Source organism: Onychomys torridus, chromosome 6 (assembly GCF_903995425.1).
Source record: "Onychomys torridus chromosome 6, mOncTor1.1, whole genome shotgun sequence".
NCBI classification, from domain to species: Eukaryota; Metazoa; Chordata; class Mammalia; order Rodentia; family Cricetidae; genus Onychomys; species Onychomys torridus.
Genome location: NC_050448.1, coordinates 66624600 through 66643944, shown reverse-complemented (window position 1 = coordinate 66643944; position 19345 = coordinate 66624600). Strand labels below are relative to the sequence as shown.

Below are 19345 nucleotides of genomic sequence, written 5' to 3'. Positions count from 1 at the left end.
CAGAATTCCCTGCACAGACACCCTGTGGTCCCTGTGCCATTTGCAGAATCCTAGACTCACTTGGGAGTAAGATTAAGGAGTCTCTCATTCCCAGAGCCGAGCGAGAAAAGGGGGTTCTGTTGGCAGTGGGGGAGGGGAGGGGCAGGGCTGCTGAACTGTGTCTCTGTGGGATCTGCCAGTGACACCCTAATCTCATTTCACCTGTCATTACTCTAGGACAGCGTTTCTCAACCTGTGGGTTGTGATCCCGGATATTTACATTATGATTCATAACAGCAGTAAGATTACAGTTATGAAGTAGGAATGAAATAATTTTATAGTTGGGGGTCACCACAAGACGAAGAACTGAATTAAGGGGTTACAACATTAGGAAGGGTGAGAAACCACTGCTTTAGGAGGATGTGGAAGCCATAGTGACCCCAGAGGCCAGAGGAGCAGGAAGCAGGAAGCAGGAAGCAGGAAGCAGGGTGAGAGAGAAACGGGACAAAGGTGGAGCACACAGGCGGCAGCAGAGCGGAAGAGAGAACGGAGAGCTGCAGGGGAGCCCCCACCTCTTGAGCAGGAATATTGGAGCGGGTGATAGGAAGACAGCTCCTCTCTCGTCAGCTCTGCCCTTCCAGGAAAAGGGTGACATCCTCAGGGGAAGGGTGACCTGAGTAGTCAAGTGCCTCCTCACCGGCCATTCTCCCCCCAGAATGGATGGGCCACAGGGGCACCCTGATGGCCTGCAGTGTGTGCCTGGCTGATGGTCATCTTGCTCCGGGGTCTCCTCATCTGTGTTCATAACCAGCACTGTCACTTTTGAGACCTCCACAGCTCACAAAGCGGCAGTGCCTATCTCATCTGTTCACCCGAGTCTTAGATGGTGGGAGTCCTTTTTACATCTCCGTTGAAGAAACTGAAGGGATCTGGCAAGGGGTCCAAGCCCTCCCAGCTCTGACACCATACGTGGGGCCTGTTTGATACAGAAAATGCCATTGGGAGGCCACATTCTTCATCTAGGGAGGAGCAAAGCGCAGAGGTGGGGAGGTAGGGAGGTGGGAGGTGAGGCCTGAGGGGAAAAGGAGCGAGCAGGGCATCAAGATGCTTTCCTTCCCTTGCTGGTGCTTGATGACAGGGAGCTGAGTGAACGGAGACCATCATAAAACACACACAGTTGCTGCTAGAGTCTAGGCTGGTCCCGTGGGAGGAAAAGACAAAGACTAGATGGATGAGTATCAGAGTCCACCTCCTCCTCGGGTCTTACGCGTGGCCCTTACAATGGCTGTGCATCATGTCCCCATGTACTCCACTCCCCAGTGATATATGACTTAATTTCCCAATGCAATGCAAGAGAATGGCTTTCTAACATGTGTGTGTGTGTGTGCGTGTGTGCGTGTGTGTGCGTGTGTGCGTGTGTGCGTGTGCGTGTGCGCGTGTGCGTGTGTGCGTGTGCGTGTGTGCGTGTGCGTGTGCGCGTGTGCGTGTGTGCGTGTGTGCGTGTGTGCGTGTGTGCGTGTGTGCGTGTGTGTGTGTGTGTGTGTGTGCTGCATGCATGTGACTCTGTGGGTGCCAGTACATGGGTTCGAGCATGCAGAAGTCAGAGGAGGATGTAGAGTATCTCTCTCTATTGTTCTCTGCCTTATTCCCTGGAAACCGGGCCTCTCACTGAACCAGAAACTGCTGTCTTGGCTAAGCGAGGGCTGGCCATCAAAACTTCACTTTCTCTGCCCACCAATGCTGAAGTTACAGGCACACGCAGCTCTGCCTGGCTCTCAGTGTGGGTGTTGGGCATTCGAACCCAGATCCTCACGTTTGCACACAAGTGCTCTCATCTCCAAGCCATGCCTCACCCCATCCCTGAGATAGTCTCCCCATCCCTGAGAGACTTGGGCAGCAGTGCAGAAGATGAGCTTAAAGCTCGGGTTTACCTGATATTCCCGAGAGCTTTATCGGCCACAGTGTCCTGTTGCTGAGAGGAGAGATGTCAAACATTGCTAGCACTCGAAGAAACTTCTTGGGGAACCTCACTGAGCTACACCCCAAGGCTCACAGAATGGGTCCTAACTGTTTTCTTCTTCCCAGACTCAGCTGATTTGTCTAAACACAGACATGTGACTCAAACTGGCCAATCAAATCACCTCTCTGGAGAATTTAGACTTAAGAACAAAAGAAAGTCATTAAAGCCCAAGGTGAGGGGGGTTGTGGGGAGGGGAGGAAGAGGTGGCTCTTTGAACAAGCCCCTGAGCAGGAGAGAGGAGGTGCTGTGACATCATCTCCTGAGAAGCCCTTATCTCCTTGGAATAAATGGCTCCATTTACAACATACTTCTAGTGGGTTTTGGTAAGTGGAACTCTACAGTATTAACCAACATGCCTGAGAATATGGGGGTCCATTCACCTCCTCCTACACTGGGCTCTGGGAAACCCCACACTCCACCTGAGTACCCCTTCTACTGGCATCTGGGTCTGTGGGCGTCTCCTGGCTATGATTGAAGTCCTCACAAGCATAGGAGGTCCTTTCTTTGCCTTGGTCCCTCTATTGAATGGGGCGCCTGCACATGGCCCAGCAACCAGTAATTTCTGCTTGCAGGCTCTTTTCAAAGGGTGCCTAATTGGCCTGAGGGAGTTTCCTTTGCTTTCCCAGGGAATGAGCTTCCATTACAATGGACATCTGCTGGAATGTTCTGACAGCCTGGCCTTGGGCTATGCACTTGCTATATAATTTCTATCAGAAGGCAGTGGGGGGTGAGGGGTAGCGGGAGTCCTCCTGGTCAGATTGCCCACACTCAGCTCTGCCTACAGTGTTGATTTTCAAGAAGAGAGTCTCGTTAGGGTGTTTATGGCAGAAAAGGTAAGAAACACTGCCTGACAATGTCATGTTGGACTTAAGACCTTAGGCTCTCAGGACCTCCATGTCCACTGTCAGCTAGCTGTCTGCCTGTTGTCACACACACACACACACACACACACACACACAACCACTGCCACCATCAATTTGAGGTCAGGAAAATCTGAGCTGTAAGGATCAGAAGACCCAGGAAAATGAATTCCTATTATAACAACAAATTGAAAAGAATCATCTGAAGTACACATAGCCAGGCCATCTGCAGAACCCTTGTCCCATTTGGGCCTCACTAAGATGCTTCCTGTGTGACCTCAGTCATCTTTAGAAGCCCCTTGATGCACAGCTAATCAACAACACACCAGTAAGAACTGGGATAGCGAATTAGTTATGAGCAAAGACAAATCTGAGCTACTTAACTTAAGAAACCAACACCAACTATGAGAAGACAGGGCACACCGGTAGATCACACATATAAAAAACATGAACCTAGACGCCTGTCAATCAGAGAGAGCTGTCTTTGTCTTCCCCGGTCCTGCACTGTGCTGTGGGTGCGGCCAGGGCTGTCCTGGATGCCACTCACCTTGGAAAGGTCCACCAGGGTGTTGGCCTGGTCACTCAGCTTCCTTTGCTCCATCTTGACGCCCCTCAGTCTGTGGGGAAGAGTTGGAACAGGCAGTTCAAATCCACACTCAGCCATTAGCCCTTTGCTGCACCTGAGCTTGGAACTTCGCATTGGGACCTTGAACACCGGCAGGAGTTGACGCAATTAGACCTGTCAGGGCCCCAAGCAAGCACACTCCTGCCTCGAATGCCCGGTTGCTTTCACTGCTTTGCTGCTCCCTGCATTCGGCTGGGTCTACCACCTCCAATGTCTGCTTCCCGACTGTCCGGCTTTCCTTTTCTGCCCTGCTCACTTATTTACTTATAAATTTATTTGGGGTTGGGGAGAGGCAGGGTCTCAATTGGTAGCCCAGACTGGTCTCAAACTGAATTTGTAGCCCAGGGTATAGTCATGGTGATCCTCCTGCCTCAGCCTCTTGAGTCTTGGGATTACAATCATGAACCACCATACCCACCTCTCTATATTTTACAAAACTTATTCCTCTATTACAAAAGGAACCAGTGAGTTGCAGCGTTTGTGTGTCTGAACATGCACATATGTGAAGGCATGCGGGTCTGTATGTATGTGTTTTCCTGTGCATATGTGTATATGTCTATGTGTATATGTGTCTATAATGTGTCTCTGTGTCTGTGCATGTGTGTGTGTCCATGTGTTACTGTGCATATGTGTGTCTGTGAATACGCGTGTGTGTGTCCATGTGTGTGTCTATGCATATGTGTATCTGTATGTCTGGGTAGCATGAGAGCCTTTAGGTTCTTGCTCTGAGCTTTACCTTCCACAGTAGCCTGACTACTGTCTCACAGGAGCAGTGAGTGAAAGGAGAGCCTGGACTGGGTGTTTTTGAGCAGAACAGAGTGGATTTCTTGCATGCCTCCCTGGTTTGAGAAGTTGCAGCCGAGCTGGGGGTATCCTGAATTCAGTTTGGCTACACCGCACACTGCTCTGGTACTCACTGGTGGATAGCTTGGAGGAACTTCCTCTGGTGTTTCCTGACTTTGGCGTGGTCAATCTTCTTTAGCAGCTTTGTGTGTTTATAGATTAACCACGTTTCCCGGAGGACATTGGCGGCGGCATTCTTGATCTAAGGGAAAAGAAAGAAGCGCGGTCAGGTGGAGTCCTAGTTCACAGTGTTTTCCTTGCTCCCATTACCTCCTGAGAAGATGCTTCCTCAAAGATCTATTTTCTTTAGCAAGAGAATGAAACTGAGAAGAGAGGATTAAAACACGTATCTTATTAATCTTGGATCGGACGCAGTAGACTGGAGCTTGGAGGTGAGAGGCATTTCTTCCCCTTCTTAATGGCTTCATCGCCGCCTCTCGGCCGCCGTTGCTGAGGCTATATTTAGACAGGCTTCTTAGCAAGGCCTTGAAGTCTGGGGTACAGTTTGGATCAGTAAATACATGCCATGGATGCCCTCACATTCAGGTTGCCACACTTCACTTGAGAGTCACAGGCTCCCAACCAAGCAGAGATTTTAAAAGGTGTCTTTGAGGAAATGTCTTTCCTACAAACTGCAACACTAGGTACCAACAAGGCCATTGTTCCTTTCCTAAATGGCCAAATTTTATGTGCTGCAATTACCCATGTAAATGTAATTGGCACAAAACTGAAATCATCCCAGGGATGTCAGAGAATCAGGGAAGATACTTAGGTGTGGGAGTACAGCCGTTTCCCTGAGACTGGCTTCCCAGGGCACCACAGTCACACAGTTCCACATACAACTCTGTCATCTGTTGACATGGAAACCGCTGATATCATCCAGCTCACGACTGAGCTGAGACATATCAATGGCATCCAGATGGCAGGGGACAAGGTTTCAATCCAAACACAGACATCTTCAGCACTTAGTGGTAAGAACAAGAGAAGATTCTCCTATTAAGTGCAAGCTGAACCTAGTTTTTATTAACCTTCTCCGTTTCTGCCAGCCATGCACACTGGCACAGGACCACAGGCCCAGGGCCCGGAAGTGAGGAGACCAGTGTAGAAAAGATCAGATGACTCGCCAGATAGGATTTTAATAAAATCAGAGAGTATAGACCAGCTTCTTCAGACCGACACGCCAACAGATGGGGCATAGCTAACATGCTGAGACGTGTGGGAAGGCCTAGGAAACATTGCTTAGCAGGCTGATAATGTGTGTGTGTTTCAAAAATCTATTACTAAGGATGGGTTATATTCTTCATTGGCGCTGACATGATGTTTTTAAAAGAACATCTAAGTCTTCTCAGGAATGTCTAAGTGACATAAATATTGCTTTTTTGGTTGTTGTTCAGTTAAAAAAAAAATCTACTGTGAAAATGGTTTTAAATGCTTCCTTGGCCACCTCTGGCACTGTCTTGTTTGACAGTGAGCAGGTGGTGAGTTGAGGCTGGAGATGGCCAGTGTCTGGCTAGCAAGGAGGGCAAGCAGATGATGGGCTATGGCCTTGGCTCTGGTTGGCTCAGGAGGTGGTGGGAAGGGAGGGCTTTCTCCTGGCAGAGAAGATGCTGCCGCTGTCCTTTAAAGGGATGGGCAATTTGCTGTGGGATCTTTCCAGTTTCCATGGGTGCGCAGCCTCCAAGAAAAGCCTTAAAGGTAAGTAGGGGGTGAAAAGCCTGCCCAAGCCTTTACAAGGATGGGCCGGGCCCTAGTTCTCAGTCCCTTCTTAGGAATGCTCATAGAGTCACAGAATAACAAAATGGACAAGCCTTTGCCAACAGCCTCTGTGTCCTGCCAACAAACATTTGCGATGGGAAAGCCTGTAGGCCCTGTACAGTTTAGGAACAAATGCTTTTTATTATCTATAATTATAAGGTGAGGGGAAGACATCTTGGCCTAACACACACACACACACACACACACACACACACACACGCCTCAGCCCATCAGCTTACCAATGGCAAACAGTCAATGTGGATTTGAGCACTATGCAAATCTTGAAGTGTCAGACAGATATTAGTTATTATTACACAACTCAAGCTCCCCACTTAAAATAGAAGGCAAGAGCTTCAGAGCTGGAGTAAAAGACCAGACTCACACAGAGAGCTAACGGCCGAGATTAATCAAGAGTCAGGTCCAAGAGGTGCATATGATTCTTGTAGGGTCTGAAGGGAGGCAGGTCTGGACTTCATCTGAATTCAAACAGAACCATTTCCTCTTTCCCAGGATCAAGGAATCGGGAAGGATGTTAGTTTGGTTTTTGTCTTGCTTTTTAAAGTCATTCTGGCCCCAGTTCAGCAACATGACAGAACACAGACTTCAACTCTTGCCTTAAACTCTAGCCTAAATGAAAGATCCTGAAGTCACAGTTTGGCCAAATGGCAGAAAAGCATCACATCATCTTTATGGGTTTGAGAGGGAGGCCCCTGAGCATTCGGGAAAGTAACGTTAAACGCAAGCCCTTGCTCTGACTGAAATTAATTGCTAGCAAACAGCCTGGCACAAAGCTAAGTAGATCAATATCTGCAAGAGAAAAGGCAATAGGCTTTAACCGCACTTGGCTCTCCTGCATCAGCCTCCCTCCATTTCACCTGGCCCCCGGCTCTGAGCATGGTTGAGAAGACACTTGCTCTTTCAGCCTCCAGAGTGGAGACACCTTTCCCTGATGAAGACTTAGGTACCCTCTGAGCTCTCCTGATGAACAAGGGTACCAAACCTAAAAGATGTTCCCAGGATGCAGGGTTGGGAGGGTCAGGGCTTGAGAGGGAAGCAGTGAACTGGCGAGGACGGTTCAAGGTTAGCTCTGATAGGTGGAGTCGATGTCGTTGAAGAGGGCTAGGTAAGGATCTTTTGTGCGAGAACGGCCAGCTCTCCAGCTCCCAGACCCATAAGCATGCAGGCTGACTGTGCTCACTGAGTCTCTATCTAAGATAAGCTCTCTGTCTCCCACATTACTGTCTCCACTCTGATTAGGGTCTATATACTACAGGAAGAACTTGTTTTGTTTTGAGACAGGGTCTCACTAAACAGCTCCGGAAAGCTTGGAACTTGCTATGTAGACCAAGCTGGCCTACAGAGATCCACCCGATTCTGCTTTCCGAGTGCTGGGATTAAAGGAATATACCACAATACCTGGCTAGGAAGGACTCTTCACCTTAGTGGGCCTGGGGAAGGAACAGGTCCTACAAAGATCTCCCAGATAACTGAGTTAACTCTTACCGAGCATTGTGCCAGCCTTTGAGAACACTAACATCTACATTATTTCACATATTAACCTCCATAAATGCGGTAAGTGGGTGGGTTGTTAGCTTCACCTTAAATCTATTGCTGAACTCTCTGAGATTTATTTTCTCCACCCATTTAAAGGACAATTAATGAATATTAATGTGTACCTATGATAAGCCAGACACTGTTCTAGAAAGTGAGAGCATAAAGATCAACAAATCAATACCATTCTCTTATAAACAAATGGCTGGGTCTGATGATGTAGCTTAGACCAACCTTGAACTCACTGTTATCCCCAGACTGACTTCTGACTTAAAATCCTTCTGCCACACACAGCTTCTTGGGATTACAGACACGCACTACCACTCCCGGCAAGCCAATAGTATTCTTGCTGTCATGGAATTTATAATCTTTGGGTGAGGAAGTATGCAGGTAGAAATACAGTATTAGATACTATGTGCTTTAAAGAAAACTAAAGCGTGACTCAGAGCTGGAGTCTTGTAAGCGGTACTCATCTGCAAGATGGACTCCCGTGTTGATTAAAGGAGAACACACATAGAACATTCAGCATAAAGCCTGGCCATGGTGGGTTCTGATGCACAGTCCCTTAGTTTTCTTGTATCTTCCACTACATTTATCTGTTTATTTTGGGGGTGGTGTAGGCACCTTCTCTACACTTTGTGAATCACTGTGTGATTGGTTTAATAAAGAATAGCTGAACAGGATAGGCAGGAAAAGTTAGGTGGGAAAGCCAAATTGAAAATGCTGGGAGGAAGAAGGGTAGAGTCTGGAGTGCCAGCCAGATGCCGAGGGAGTAGAAGATGAACATGCCATGCTAATAAAGGTGTAAATAAGGAATATGGGTTAACTTAAAATGTAAGAACTAGTTAGCAATAAGCCTGAGCTATTGACCGAACATTTGTAATTAATATACACCTCAATGTGTTTATTTGAGAGTGGTTGAAGAACAGGAAAACTCCACCTACACACCACTGTGTACATGTAGAGAGGTCAGAGGATAACTTTTGGGAGTCAGCTCTTTCCTTCTACCATGGGGTTCCAGGGATCAAACTTAGGTCAACGGGCTTGGCGGCAAGTGCCTTTTTCCACTGAGCCATCCCATAGGCCTATTGATATTACTTTTCCAATATGTGTCAGCTTCTTCTCATGGCCCCAGCCCCCAAGAAAAGAAAACATACAAGAGGATACATGTCTTTGCACTCTGGGCCACAGCATCCCAGTTACTGGCTGCTCTGGCCACCTCTCTGCCGGTGTAACTGCTACAAGGTATCACAGAAGGGCTGTGGGTAGCAGGGAGAGTGGCCAGGGATACAAGGGGGATGAAAAGAGCTCCTTCCTTGGGTACTCACGCCCTCAGTGGCCACAGGAAGCCAACCGAGTAATTCACCCTAGCTAGGTGAATCACCACCATAGCTAGGTGGGTCCCTAGCTATGCTACCAGGAGCCTTACCCAGGGAGCAGTGTTCCTCTTGGTTAGAGAGGGCAAAGGGGGACTCCAGGTCAGCCCGGCAGCTGTGGCTTCACTATCTCAATGAGTCCATGGGTGGACCCAGACTAACAGAGATGAGAGACATCATGTTGAGAGACTGCAAGCCAGCCTGTCTCCAGAGCTTGATTGGAGGTGTCCATTAGAACCAGAACTGGAGCGGGAGGCTGCCCCCTTCAACCTGCCAGCCCCCTCTCTCCTCATCTTCCTCCACTGACTTCTTGCTGACTTCCTGAGACTACCCTCTCTCACCACTCTGCTTATGCCTCCTGTCTTTTCCTCCATCATGTTCCATACTCCCTGCCTCACCTGGAAAGGACTCCGCCCCTACTTTTGGTAGGAATTTGGAATGGGGAGAGAAGATGTATTCTGTGGTTCGGTGCTGGAGTTTGAGTTCTACCTGAAGCGACTCATGATAAATGGCAGATCATTCACGGTGATATTATATGACACTCAGCTAATGTGGAGTTAAACTGGTTCTTCTCCCTAGGAGGTCTGGCTGGGACCCTAGCCACCATGCAAAGCTCAAGGAACTGACCACGTTGGGTGGTGAGTGGAGGGCTGCTGATTCCAGCAGACTAACTAGATCCTAGACAGGCGTGACTAGCTGCGCATGCTGGGCATCACCCCCTTGTCCCTCTCTGGACCTGAGTGTTCACATCTGGTTTGGACCAGCTCATCCCCGGAGTCTCTCCTGTTCCAGTACACTGCTTCTCTACTATTGTCCATAGGAAACACCATGCCTAGTCTCTCTGGGTCGCAGCCTTTGTGGGAATACCATTTGCAATCCTCACCTGGGAGAATTAGCATTCCTGGTAATGGCATGATTGATTACCTAATGAACTCTATAGAGAAAGGCTTGTTCTGGGGACCTACTCATGAGCCAGAGCAGCTGTGGGCCATCCATCTAGAGTTCCTTAGCCAGTCTTCCATGTCTGCAGAACAGCAACTGCCATTATGTTTCCCTATAAAACACCCCTGCTAAGAGCAAGTCTTTAAATAAGCCTGCTGGAAACATTTTTCTCCCTGCCTTTGACATTTTCTCAGAGTTCAAGTTTTATTTAGGACTGTTCAGCAGGTTCCAGGTCTGCCCAAGGTTTTTGAGAGTGGTCGTGATACGTTCAGGGTGAAGTTAGGTCTAAAGGGATCCAAGGGGAAGCCAAGTGCAGGACGACTGTACTTTGGGGGAGACTGGCGAGTGAACGCAGGATAATCAGAACTAGGAAGAGTGTGCTTTACGGATGGGCAAGAGGAGCGTTGGAGGGATCATCATGTGTGAACAGCCAAGGCACATGGGTGGGGCCCTGTGGGCCGCAAGCAGACCAGTCAGAACTTGCACTGTCTTTGGGCCTGGACACTGGAGGGACAGCAATGTTTGTTAGCAGCCCTGAAGAGTCAGGAGCCGGAAGTAGATCACGGTTGCTGGTTTTTGCTTTACTCACTGATTTCATGGGAAATATAGTTTGATGAGACTATGGGGTGAGGGGGGGTAACCCTCTGCAAGGAGAAGGAGGTCACCCCAAGCCAGAGTCACACACTTGTCAAATTGACTAGAGAACCTACCACAGGTCTGAGTGGGGAGTCAGTGGGGCACTTGGCCATCTCCCATCCATGCACGGTGTTACTGTGCGTCACTTCCTTAGATGTTATTGAGTAAACCCAGGGGTTGGCAATATGTTATAATTATAGATTAACAGCAGCAGTGACTGAAAAGTCAGTGTGGGAAGATCCAATCCCACTAAATACAGAAGTGACGCTGCCACCAAGGTTGACAACTAATTCAGGTGGAAGGAGACATGTTTGGGAAGGAGACATGTCTGGGTTTGGGAAAGCCAGAAGTGAGTCCATCCTTCATGCTACCAGAACCAGATCTGGTTCTAATGGACACCTCCAATCAAGCTCTGGAGCCAGGCTGGCTGGCTGTCTCTCAACATGATGTTTCTCATCTCTGTTAGTCTACCCATTGACTTGTAACCAAATACCAACAGCCTGGTGCTACCCGGAGAGGCTGGGCTGAAGTTAGACAGGCTAGATAAATTAACAGCAGAATGACTCGCATTTTCTGATTCACAGGCTTTGATTCATGTTTTCTTTCTGCTTTGATGTTTGAGGGATTAATATTGCATACTCTTGCAAGGGGTTGCTTTTATCAGGTAAGCCTACCAATTGTCCACTACTGAATGGCCACAGGCCCCGGTGGCTCCTGCACTGGGTCTTTCTCTGTGAATTCACTGGAGTCTTGGGATCAGTCTTTGCATCTCATTGGCCCCATGAGTCACTGAAAGGGCAAAGGACAGGGCAGGACCCTCTAGGGCTTCCCTAATGGTCAGAGGTCAGGGGCAGCTTTGGTTCAGTCAAGGTCATGCAGAAGGACCTCTATAAAGTCTCAGGACTGCCAGCTTCGAAAGTCTCCCTCTGTAAGAATCATCCATTTTGTGTTTATTTCTCTGGGAGAAGATATAAGATATTAAAGGGACATTTCAGCGGATTTAAGTGTTCTGAGAAAAGAGAGATGTTATTCAATTAAGAAGGCACCTTGCACTCACAGATGAACAATAAATATCCTTGGATTTGATTTTCAGCCCTATTCCTTCAAAAGTAAGTGGACTTGAAGAGGATTTTAGTGAATTATTTTTGAAAGATTGAAATTAGCAACCACAACCTCGTCTCCTTCTACAATTAGAGTGCAGGGAATGTGCTTATTTTCCTGGCCCATGAGAGAGCTGACTTCCCTTCTCTTTATCCCCAGTGTCTGATTTACCGGGTGAAAAACGGCAAGGACAAAGGAATAGCATGAAAACACTAAGTACAGTCTCCGCTTTAAAAAGCCGCCAGAGTGAACCAGAGAATGTTAATATTTCTGTTCTTGGCAAACAACCTCTGGGAAGAGCCGGGAGGCAAAAGCCCTCTCCTCTCGCTTGTGGGGCTTCAAAGCAGAAAACTGAGTTGACTCGGGGTGACATTTGCATGTGGGCAGTTCATACCCCTAGCTTCCCCTGGGTGCTGAGCATGTCTGTGGCACACTTGAAAAGGGGGCTCAAGACGAGGGTCCTCACAGCATTTGATGTGAGCGCTGCAGGGTGACAGTGCCACATACTGTCACGTTGCAGCTCCATGTTTTCCTTTGTCTGGCTGGTGGCTCGGGGCCATGATGCTACTTGTGGTCTGTATGCTCATGATATGGGAAGATTTGCTGGTATAGGTTCATATCTGCTGCAGCTCTTGAAAGAACCCCTGCCCCCCATCAAAGACCCAACAATCAAACGCTGTAAATAATTCTGCTGAGAAGCTGAGAGACCTTGGCAACCACACACTCTGCACTGGTTTCCCCGAGGGCCCACCCGCTCCTTCTCGGGTCTCCTTTTGTTCTGTCTTCCTGCTTGTCTTTATTTCTAACACATTTTTTACGCCTTTGAAAGTTAATCACAGAAGAATTTCTCTAGCATTCAAATCCTCAACTAAGACTGTGGGGTTGCTGGTGGATTCATACCCCCTTGAAGTGCTTCCCTGGGGCCTAAGGCCTGTGTAGGGCATGGGGTCCTGGTTATTCATCTTGAGAAGAAAAGTCTTTCACGAGGTCACATACCTGGCTATCCTTCAGGCTACCATTTGCTTCAAGGTTGCAAGAAAGCTGTTGTTAAAGAAACAGCTCCTGTCTAGTTTCTTGGGTCTGTTGTTGTCCTGGAAGCCTTATTCTTTTTCTGTCCCAGAGGAGCCTTATTAATTCTTGCTTGTTTTTTATTTTGTTTTAAAGCAGGGTTTGCCAGGTGGCCCAGGCTGGCTTCAAACTTGCAACAGCCCTCCTGCCTCAGCCTCGTGTGTTCTGGGATCACTGCGCCTGGCTTAAATGGGCTTCCTTTTCTCTGGCAGCCCAGTGGGGGGTCTGAACAGCAGGTAATCACCCGCTTCCTGCATTTTCAGCTTTTCTCCTTCCTAAGCCATGGTCATAAGGGTGCAAGTGAGAGCCATTATCCCAAAGCCCCAAAGCCCAGCTGGATGATGCCATTTTGATGAGCAACAATATTTGGGAACGTGGGCTCAACTGAACAATCTCTTTAAATGGCTTTTTAAAAGGGATTGGATTTAGATACTTCTCCAGCATAATTTTAAGACTTTCTACTGCCCTTCTTAATGAGAATCATGAACATATTTGAGCAGAGACAAAAACATCACATCACACTGGGCAATGGATTTGACCCCATCAGGCAGGGAGGGCACTGCTGTCACTCTGTGCTATTGATCTAATTATCAGGAAAATTATTTGGTTGCTTGAAGCATGTGGTGACTTAATGGTGAGCTCACCTGGTTTGATGGGATTCCCTCGTCGAGTAGGAGCCGAATGCCTGAGCTGAGGCTCCCCTAACTGCACTTAGAGGAACACTGTTAATCTCTTTCGCTCAGGAACACTGATCTCTTTCTGACCAGCTCCCACTTCAGCTGTGAACCCACATGAAGGTATGGGCACAAGGCATCTTACCCGCTTGGTGAGCTGCGTGTCCATCATGAAGTTGTGTACATGTTTCTCAGCCTTGGTGAGTTCGAGCTTTCTGGCAACCACAGCTACGACAAGAGCAGTGCAGCCTGCGCCCTGCCGGAGAATATCGGAGGGCCCCAGGAGAGAAAACACACAGTTAGGAGGCAAAACACGAGACTCAGGGTGCCCATGCTCAGTGTGGGCATTTTGGGGGAATGGTATAAGACTCCAGGTCTCTCACTGGTCAAGACATGCCAAAAAGCCTGTCCAAAGCTGCTTGTGCCCTGATATCCCCACCCAAGAAGGGGTCCGCAAAGCTTCTTGTCTTGGGACCCTGACATGTGGGGATGATTCTTCACAGAGCTGGCCGATGCTCAGCACTGTATGGCTAGGATGAGTCTTTAGGGAATTAAACCCATGGGCAGTCAGGCTCCTGTGCGGTGCAGCAGGTGACAGAGGGTCCAGCACATAGAAGCCTGTCTGTCTGTCTGATGCTGTCCTGAGCTCACACCAGCTCCAGCCCAGCAGGGAGAAAGAAACCCCGTGTGGACTGCAGTGTGCCGGCCACACCGGGCAGATGAGGAAGTCCTGAGACTAGCCGGATGGAGAGGCAATGCATCCTCCCCAAGGATGCACACGGCCTCCCAAAGGGGACACTTGGATGGGCACTGACTGTAGTGCCTGCCGCATGTGTGGGTCTTTCTCCTTGAGGCTCGAGGCTGTGACTCAGCACCAGGAACCGGCTTTCAGGAGGAGCCTCACGCATTCACCAACATGCAGGGACTTTAAAGGTGCTGACTATGCCACCGCCTGCAGCCAGGATTTAAATGATCCAGAAGAGCACCCTCAGCCTCTGCAGAATAAAGTTCCTAGTCTGCTCAGGGAGCTCCCACCTACCCCTACCTCCACCTCCCGACACCCACAGGAGAGCACAGCAGAGGAGGAGCCAAGGGGCAGGCCTGAGCTGAGCCACAGAAGAGCAGGACAACTTTTCCTGCCTTGTCCTTTAGCACTTGACTGTCTCTGTCAAAAACACTTTTCTCTGTGTGGCCTGGTGGCCTGTGAATCCTGAGGGAGGGAGACAGAATCCCTTTGCCTGGTTCTCTGTTGGCCAGTGGAAACCATCCCTGGATTCTCCTCACGGACCACTGCCCTCTCCTGAACATGGATACCTGACCATCACCTATGGAAAGAGGTGTCAGGCTTACAAATGCTACCAGTGAGTCTCCCCTGCCACAAAGTAAAGCAGAGAGCCAAGGCTAGCAGTCTGAGGTGTTGGGGATGAAGGAATCCACTAGCAATGCTTTGGGCTTAATAGGTTTTATAATATGTGTCAGAAATGAGAACATTTCTCAGAGACACTACAATCAACAGCAGAGTTGGGACAAACACATTTCCTACAACACTTGCCCTTCTCCCCCTCACTGATGAAGACCAGCTGTCCTATGTGAGATGCTGCTGTGGACAGTGACAGTGTTTTCTCCTAGCTCTCCACAAGGGTCCCATTACCACAGCTGAGTGATACTGTCCATTCGGCCACCCAGTCCTAGCACAGCGCCCAGTCTGTGAACTTTTCTTTCTGACTCATTTTCCCAATTTGTTTGGGGATAGCTGTGTTTTCTTGGCATCTGTGACCGGCTGGAGACTCTGTGCCCAATTTTCAGAGGATACAGGCAATTGGACAGCCTGGTCTATAGCTGTAATCAATTTAGCCAGGCTGCCAAAAGCAAAAATAGCTTAAAAGACACTGTCCTGGAGGGAGATGCATGCTCCTTCTCCTCTCAAGCAAAGCCAACATCAACCCTCTCCTTTGTATGGAACATTCAAAAAGAAGAATGTGTCCTAGCATTAAAAATGGAACATCAGAGGGAGAGGGTTCTTCCCAGGTTCCCCTGGGCTCAGAAATAATTCCACTTAAATCACCCAGGGAAAGCTGGGGTGTGACATCTGAAGAGCGAGTTCCCCTTTTGCTACATGGATCTTGGAAACATCATCAAAACAATTGGTCATGGCCCAATTGCTGGGGTCTAGACAGGAGTCCTGTAGCTCCCGCCCTGGCCCACAGCCTAGCTGGTTGACTCCAGAGGACTGTTAACAGGAAGCGCCATGCTTAAACTAAGGAACTACTCATCTTACATGAGAAAGACACATTTTATTTTTGGTATGGACACAGCAAAGTGGACTAAATCCCAGTGCTCAATTTCTTTCAGCTTATAGCTGCTTCTCCAGAGGGTGCTGCCTTCTTAACAGCACTCCAACTTCAGTGCAAACGCACCATTTTAATAAAAAAATTATCAAATGTAATTCTTTGTGTGCATACGTGTATATATATGTGTGTGTGTGTGTGTGTGCCATAGTGCACATGTGGAGGCCAGAGAACAAGCCGAGAAAGCCAGTTCTTTCCTTCTAGCTGTGGGTCCTGGGGTTTGAACTCAGGTTATCAGGCTTGGAAGTATGCTCTGGCCGATGTGCCATCTTGCTGGCCTGCATGCTCTGATTTCTTTTAGATAATTCATTGTGTGGATATGACTAGGGAGATCATGAGTGATAATGCTGGAGCTATTCATGTCTATTAGAGGCAATGTTGTGAACGTGGGATCAATATCAACAACCCTCAGAAAATGGTGTGCGGAGTGCTAAGCCCCAGGCTGCTAGTCCTTTCCAGGATGTGAGTGAGGAGGAGAGAACGGGAGAGGGGAGAGAGAGCAGGAATGAGATGGGGGAGAAAGTTTGGCCACATTCTAGTCAGCACTAATCAGAAAACAGAAAAGGAGAAAGAGAAAGAAAGAAAGAAAGAAAGAAAGAAAGAAAGAAAGAAAGGAAGGAAGGAAGGAAGGAAGGAAGGAAGAAAGAAAGAAAGAAAGAAAGAAAGAAAGAGTTGACGAGGGTGAGAAAAAAGAGAACAAAAAGCCTGCCAGAGGGCCCAGTCTGAATTCTTTAGAGGCCACCAAAGAAGTGCCACGAGCCCCCGCTTTCCCCAGTGCCCAGCCCTGTTTGTCCCTATGGGTTTGAGCTTCACTACTTTGTGTTCCCGTGGAAACTTCTTGCTTCCGAGAGTTATCCCAGGCTTGCTTTCATCACCTGGGAGTGTTAGCGAGATTTGGCCATGGTGCAGCTTGGTGTAACAGGTGAACCACCAAGAACCTGGTTAACTCTAGTGTGAGAGTTCATGCCGTCCTGGTGCAGAATCTCAGGGATGCTGGTGGACAGAGCAGGGCAGAGGGGCGTGTGAGGAAAGGGTGGGATGGAATGAGAAAGCTGTCAGCTGCTGTAGTGACTTCCGTGGGATCAGAATGAGGAGCAAGTCTGTGACTCAGCCTCTCGCCTGCAGATGCCAAGACCCGAATCTGCTGCCATCAACCGGAATCCTCGGTTCGTTCTATCCAAGTCCTGTTCCCACGGAGGGGGAGAGGACCCACCTTCAACAAGGCCAGACTTCCCCAAGGTACCCAGGTAAGCAAAAGACTCAGACTGATCAGAGAAAGGGTAGCTTGAGGGATAAACATGTCTAAGCCATTGGCAGATTTGGACCCAAATCTGGACCCCAACTGCTCTGCACCAGGCCTCCCCAGCTGGAAAATCTTAGACGTTGGAAAAACAAGTATCCCAAGGGGGAAAGTATGAGGTGTTCTTAACTGAAGAGGCATAAAAGGAAATAAGACATAAATGAAAATGACAAATGGAAGCGGGCAGCCTGGAGCGTTTACGGTCGGCTTGGTTGCTGCAACGGATCCCACAGAAGAGCCAAACTACCATTAACAGCTTTGACACCAAGGTGTTTGAGGAGAGCCACACGGCAATGGGACACTAAGCAGACATCGTGCTGACCCCTCCCTGCGCTGCTCCCAAAGTCATCAGCTCAAGAGGCATCTCGCAGGACACTGCTGGGGAAAGCTCACTGTCCCGCTGGACAGCTGCAAGGCCCACTGGTCCACAACCCACATCAGGGTGGCAGAGTGCATGCAGGACTGAGGAGCCGAGTCACGGACACGAAGTTACAACTGCAGAGTCTCTGGGGGTCCCAAGGTTCTCCCAGATACCCGCAGAAGCAGAGCCCAGAGCTTCCTGTCCCTTCTGGGTGCTGAATATTAACAGCACTGTAAAGTATCCTGAAAAATTCCTCATGGGAAGATGCTGCAGCTCAAGGTAGATTTGTGTTAATGCGTGAACTCTCAAGTGCTCCGGGCCTATGCCAACAGTGTCAAGTTGTCCAGACAGTTATATGCCCTGCCTAATGGTAGATAATTATGCAGTTGCTGGATTGCCAAAGGAAAACAATGATTAAGGCCATTTGCAGCAGGCACACGAAATCCTTCCCTTCTCTTCCTGTGCAGCCCTTGCCTTGGCCTTGGTGGTGTCCATGGTAACCAAACAGGAAGCCCTACCTTTAGTCAAGGCCCTTGGAATAATAATCAGGAGATATACATCATTGGGGAGGGGGGGTAGCCTTAGCAATGTGAGCCCCAAGAAAGGAATGACTCAGCTGGAGAGTCACGTTGAATAGAAAAAAAGGCACCAGGCTCCAGAGTGAGGAGCATTTAATGCGAGTGAAGACACAAAGAACAGAGGACGGTCTCATGCTGGAGCCTTTGTGAAGAAAGGGCTCATATTCCTGGAGCCCGGCTTTATGCAACGCACTCCCAGGGAAGGCTGTGCTGGGACTGTAATATAGGAAGCAATGTGGGGGCCCTCACCTGCTGGCCCTTCCCAGCCGGATCCCACTGCAATCCACGAGGAACACTGTGGGCCCACGCAGCCACCAATGGTGCTGGAAGGTGGGGAGGCCGAGGAAGACCCACTGTCTAGGCTAGAGAAGCCGTGTCTTGGGCTAGGGCTTTCTGTGCTTTTACCACGCTTTAGAGCAGAAGCCAGGAGATGTGAAGCCAGGGAGCCAGGGAAACAGTGGGCCTGGGCAGCTTCTTGGATGGGGCACAGCTCCATGCTGAGAGGGAGAATGGCTAGTATTTAAAAATAACAGAGGCCTGTCCACCTCTTGGCAGCGAGGCTCTGAGCACCCTGCCTGCCGAGCGCTGGGGTGGGGCCGAAGCCCACTCTGGGAGTCTCAGAAGGCAAGCTGCAGCCTTCAGGTGGCGTTTGGCTCCTCTCTGGTAGGAAGACTCTGCCTGGTTTCCTGGTGACAGCTGGAGCTCTGCCAGGCAGACTCCTACTGAACAATGGGAGGTGTTTGTTCTAAAGCCTCACACTTACCACGATTTATCCCAGCCTGGCGCTGTGCCTCTCTCACTACCGACTGCCTGCTCACACGAGCCTGCCCTGCACACGAATTGGAAAGGACAGGAGGCTGTGGCCAGCCGTCCACTGCCCTGAGCTCTTCTAGTGGCCAGCTGGCTCCTGCCCACCAACATCAGCTCTGATGGCCACCATGCTGAGCAAAGAGGGACAATCTCCCCTCCCTTGATGGGGTTAGCTGGAACCTTCTCTTCTGCAGACACAGGCCACTGCCCCACAGGAAGAGTTGCCCTGCTTCCTGGGAGCAGCAAGAAAGGGACTGAGGCGAATGAGCCCTGAAAGGAGGGTGTCATGGCAACAGCGTAGGCTGCAGAGCAGGACAGTGAGGGGAAAGCTGAGGGCCAGTCCACAGGGACCTAGCAGCAGGCCTCAAGCATCCTATCAGCTCCATCCCTCCAGCGCCAGCCTCAATGTCCCCAGGCCTAGCTGTGTGCTCTCTCTTTGGGGTCACTCCTCTTCTGAGAAGAGGACCTCACCTGGGCTGAGAGAAGGAAGTCTGGCATTGGTTCTAAGACTCAGTGCA

The 19345-nt window shown here is 49.3% G+C and overlaps 1 protein-coding gene across 1 annotated transcript in view; it reads right to left on the bottom strand.

Moving 5' to 3' along the window:
• The window catches only part of Kcnn3 (potassium calcium-activated channel subfamily N member 3), a 140379-nt gene that overhangs the window by 1856 nt on the left and 119178 nt on the right, over window positions 1–19345 (bottom strand). Inside the window, exons 5-7 of the mRNA XM_036189931.1 lie at window positions 13576–13686; window positions 4402–4529; window positions 3407–3476 (exon numbers count right to left, since the gene is read on the bottom strand). Of these exons, the coding sequence (XP_036045824.1) occupies window positions 3407–3476; window positions 4402–4529; window positions 13576–13686 (309 nt within the window). The remainder of the gene's footprint in view (window positions 1–3406; window positions 3477–4401; window positions 4530–13575; window positions 13687–19345) is intronic.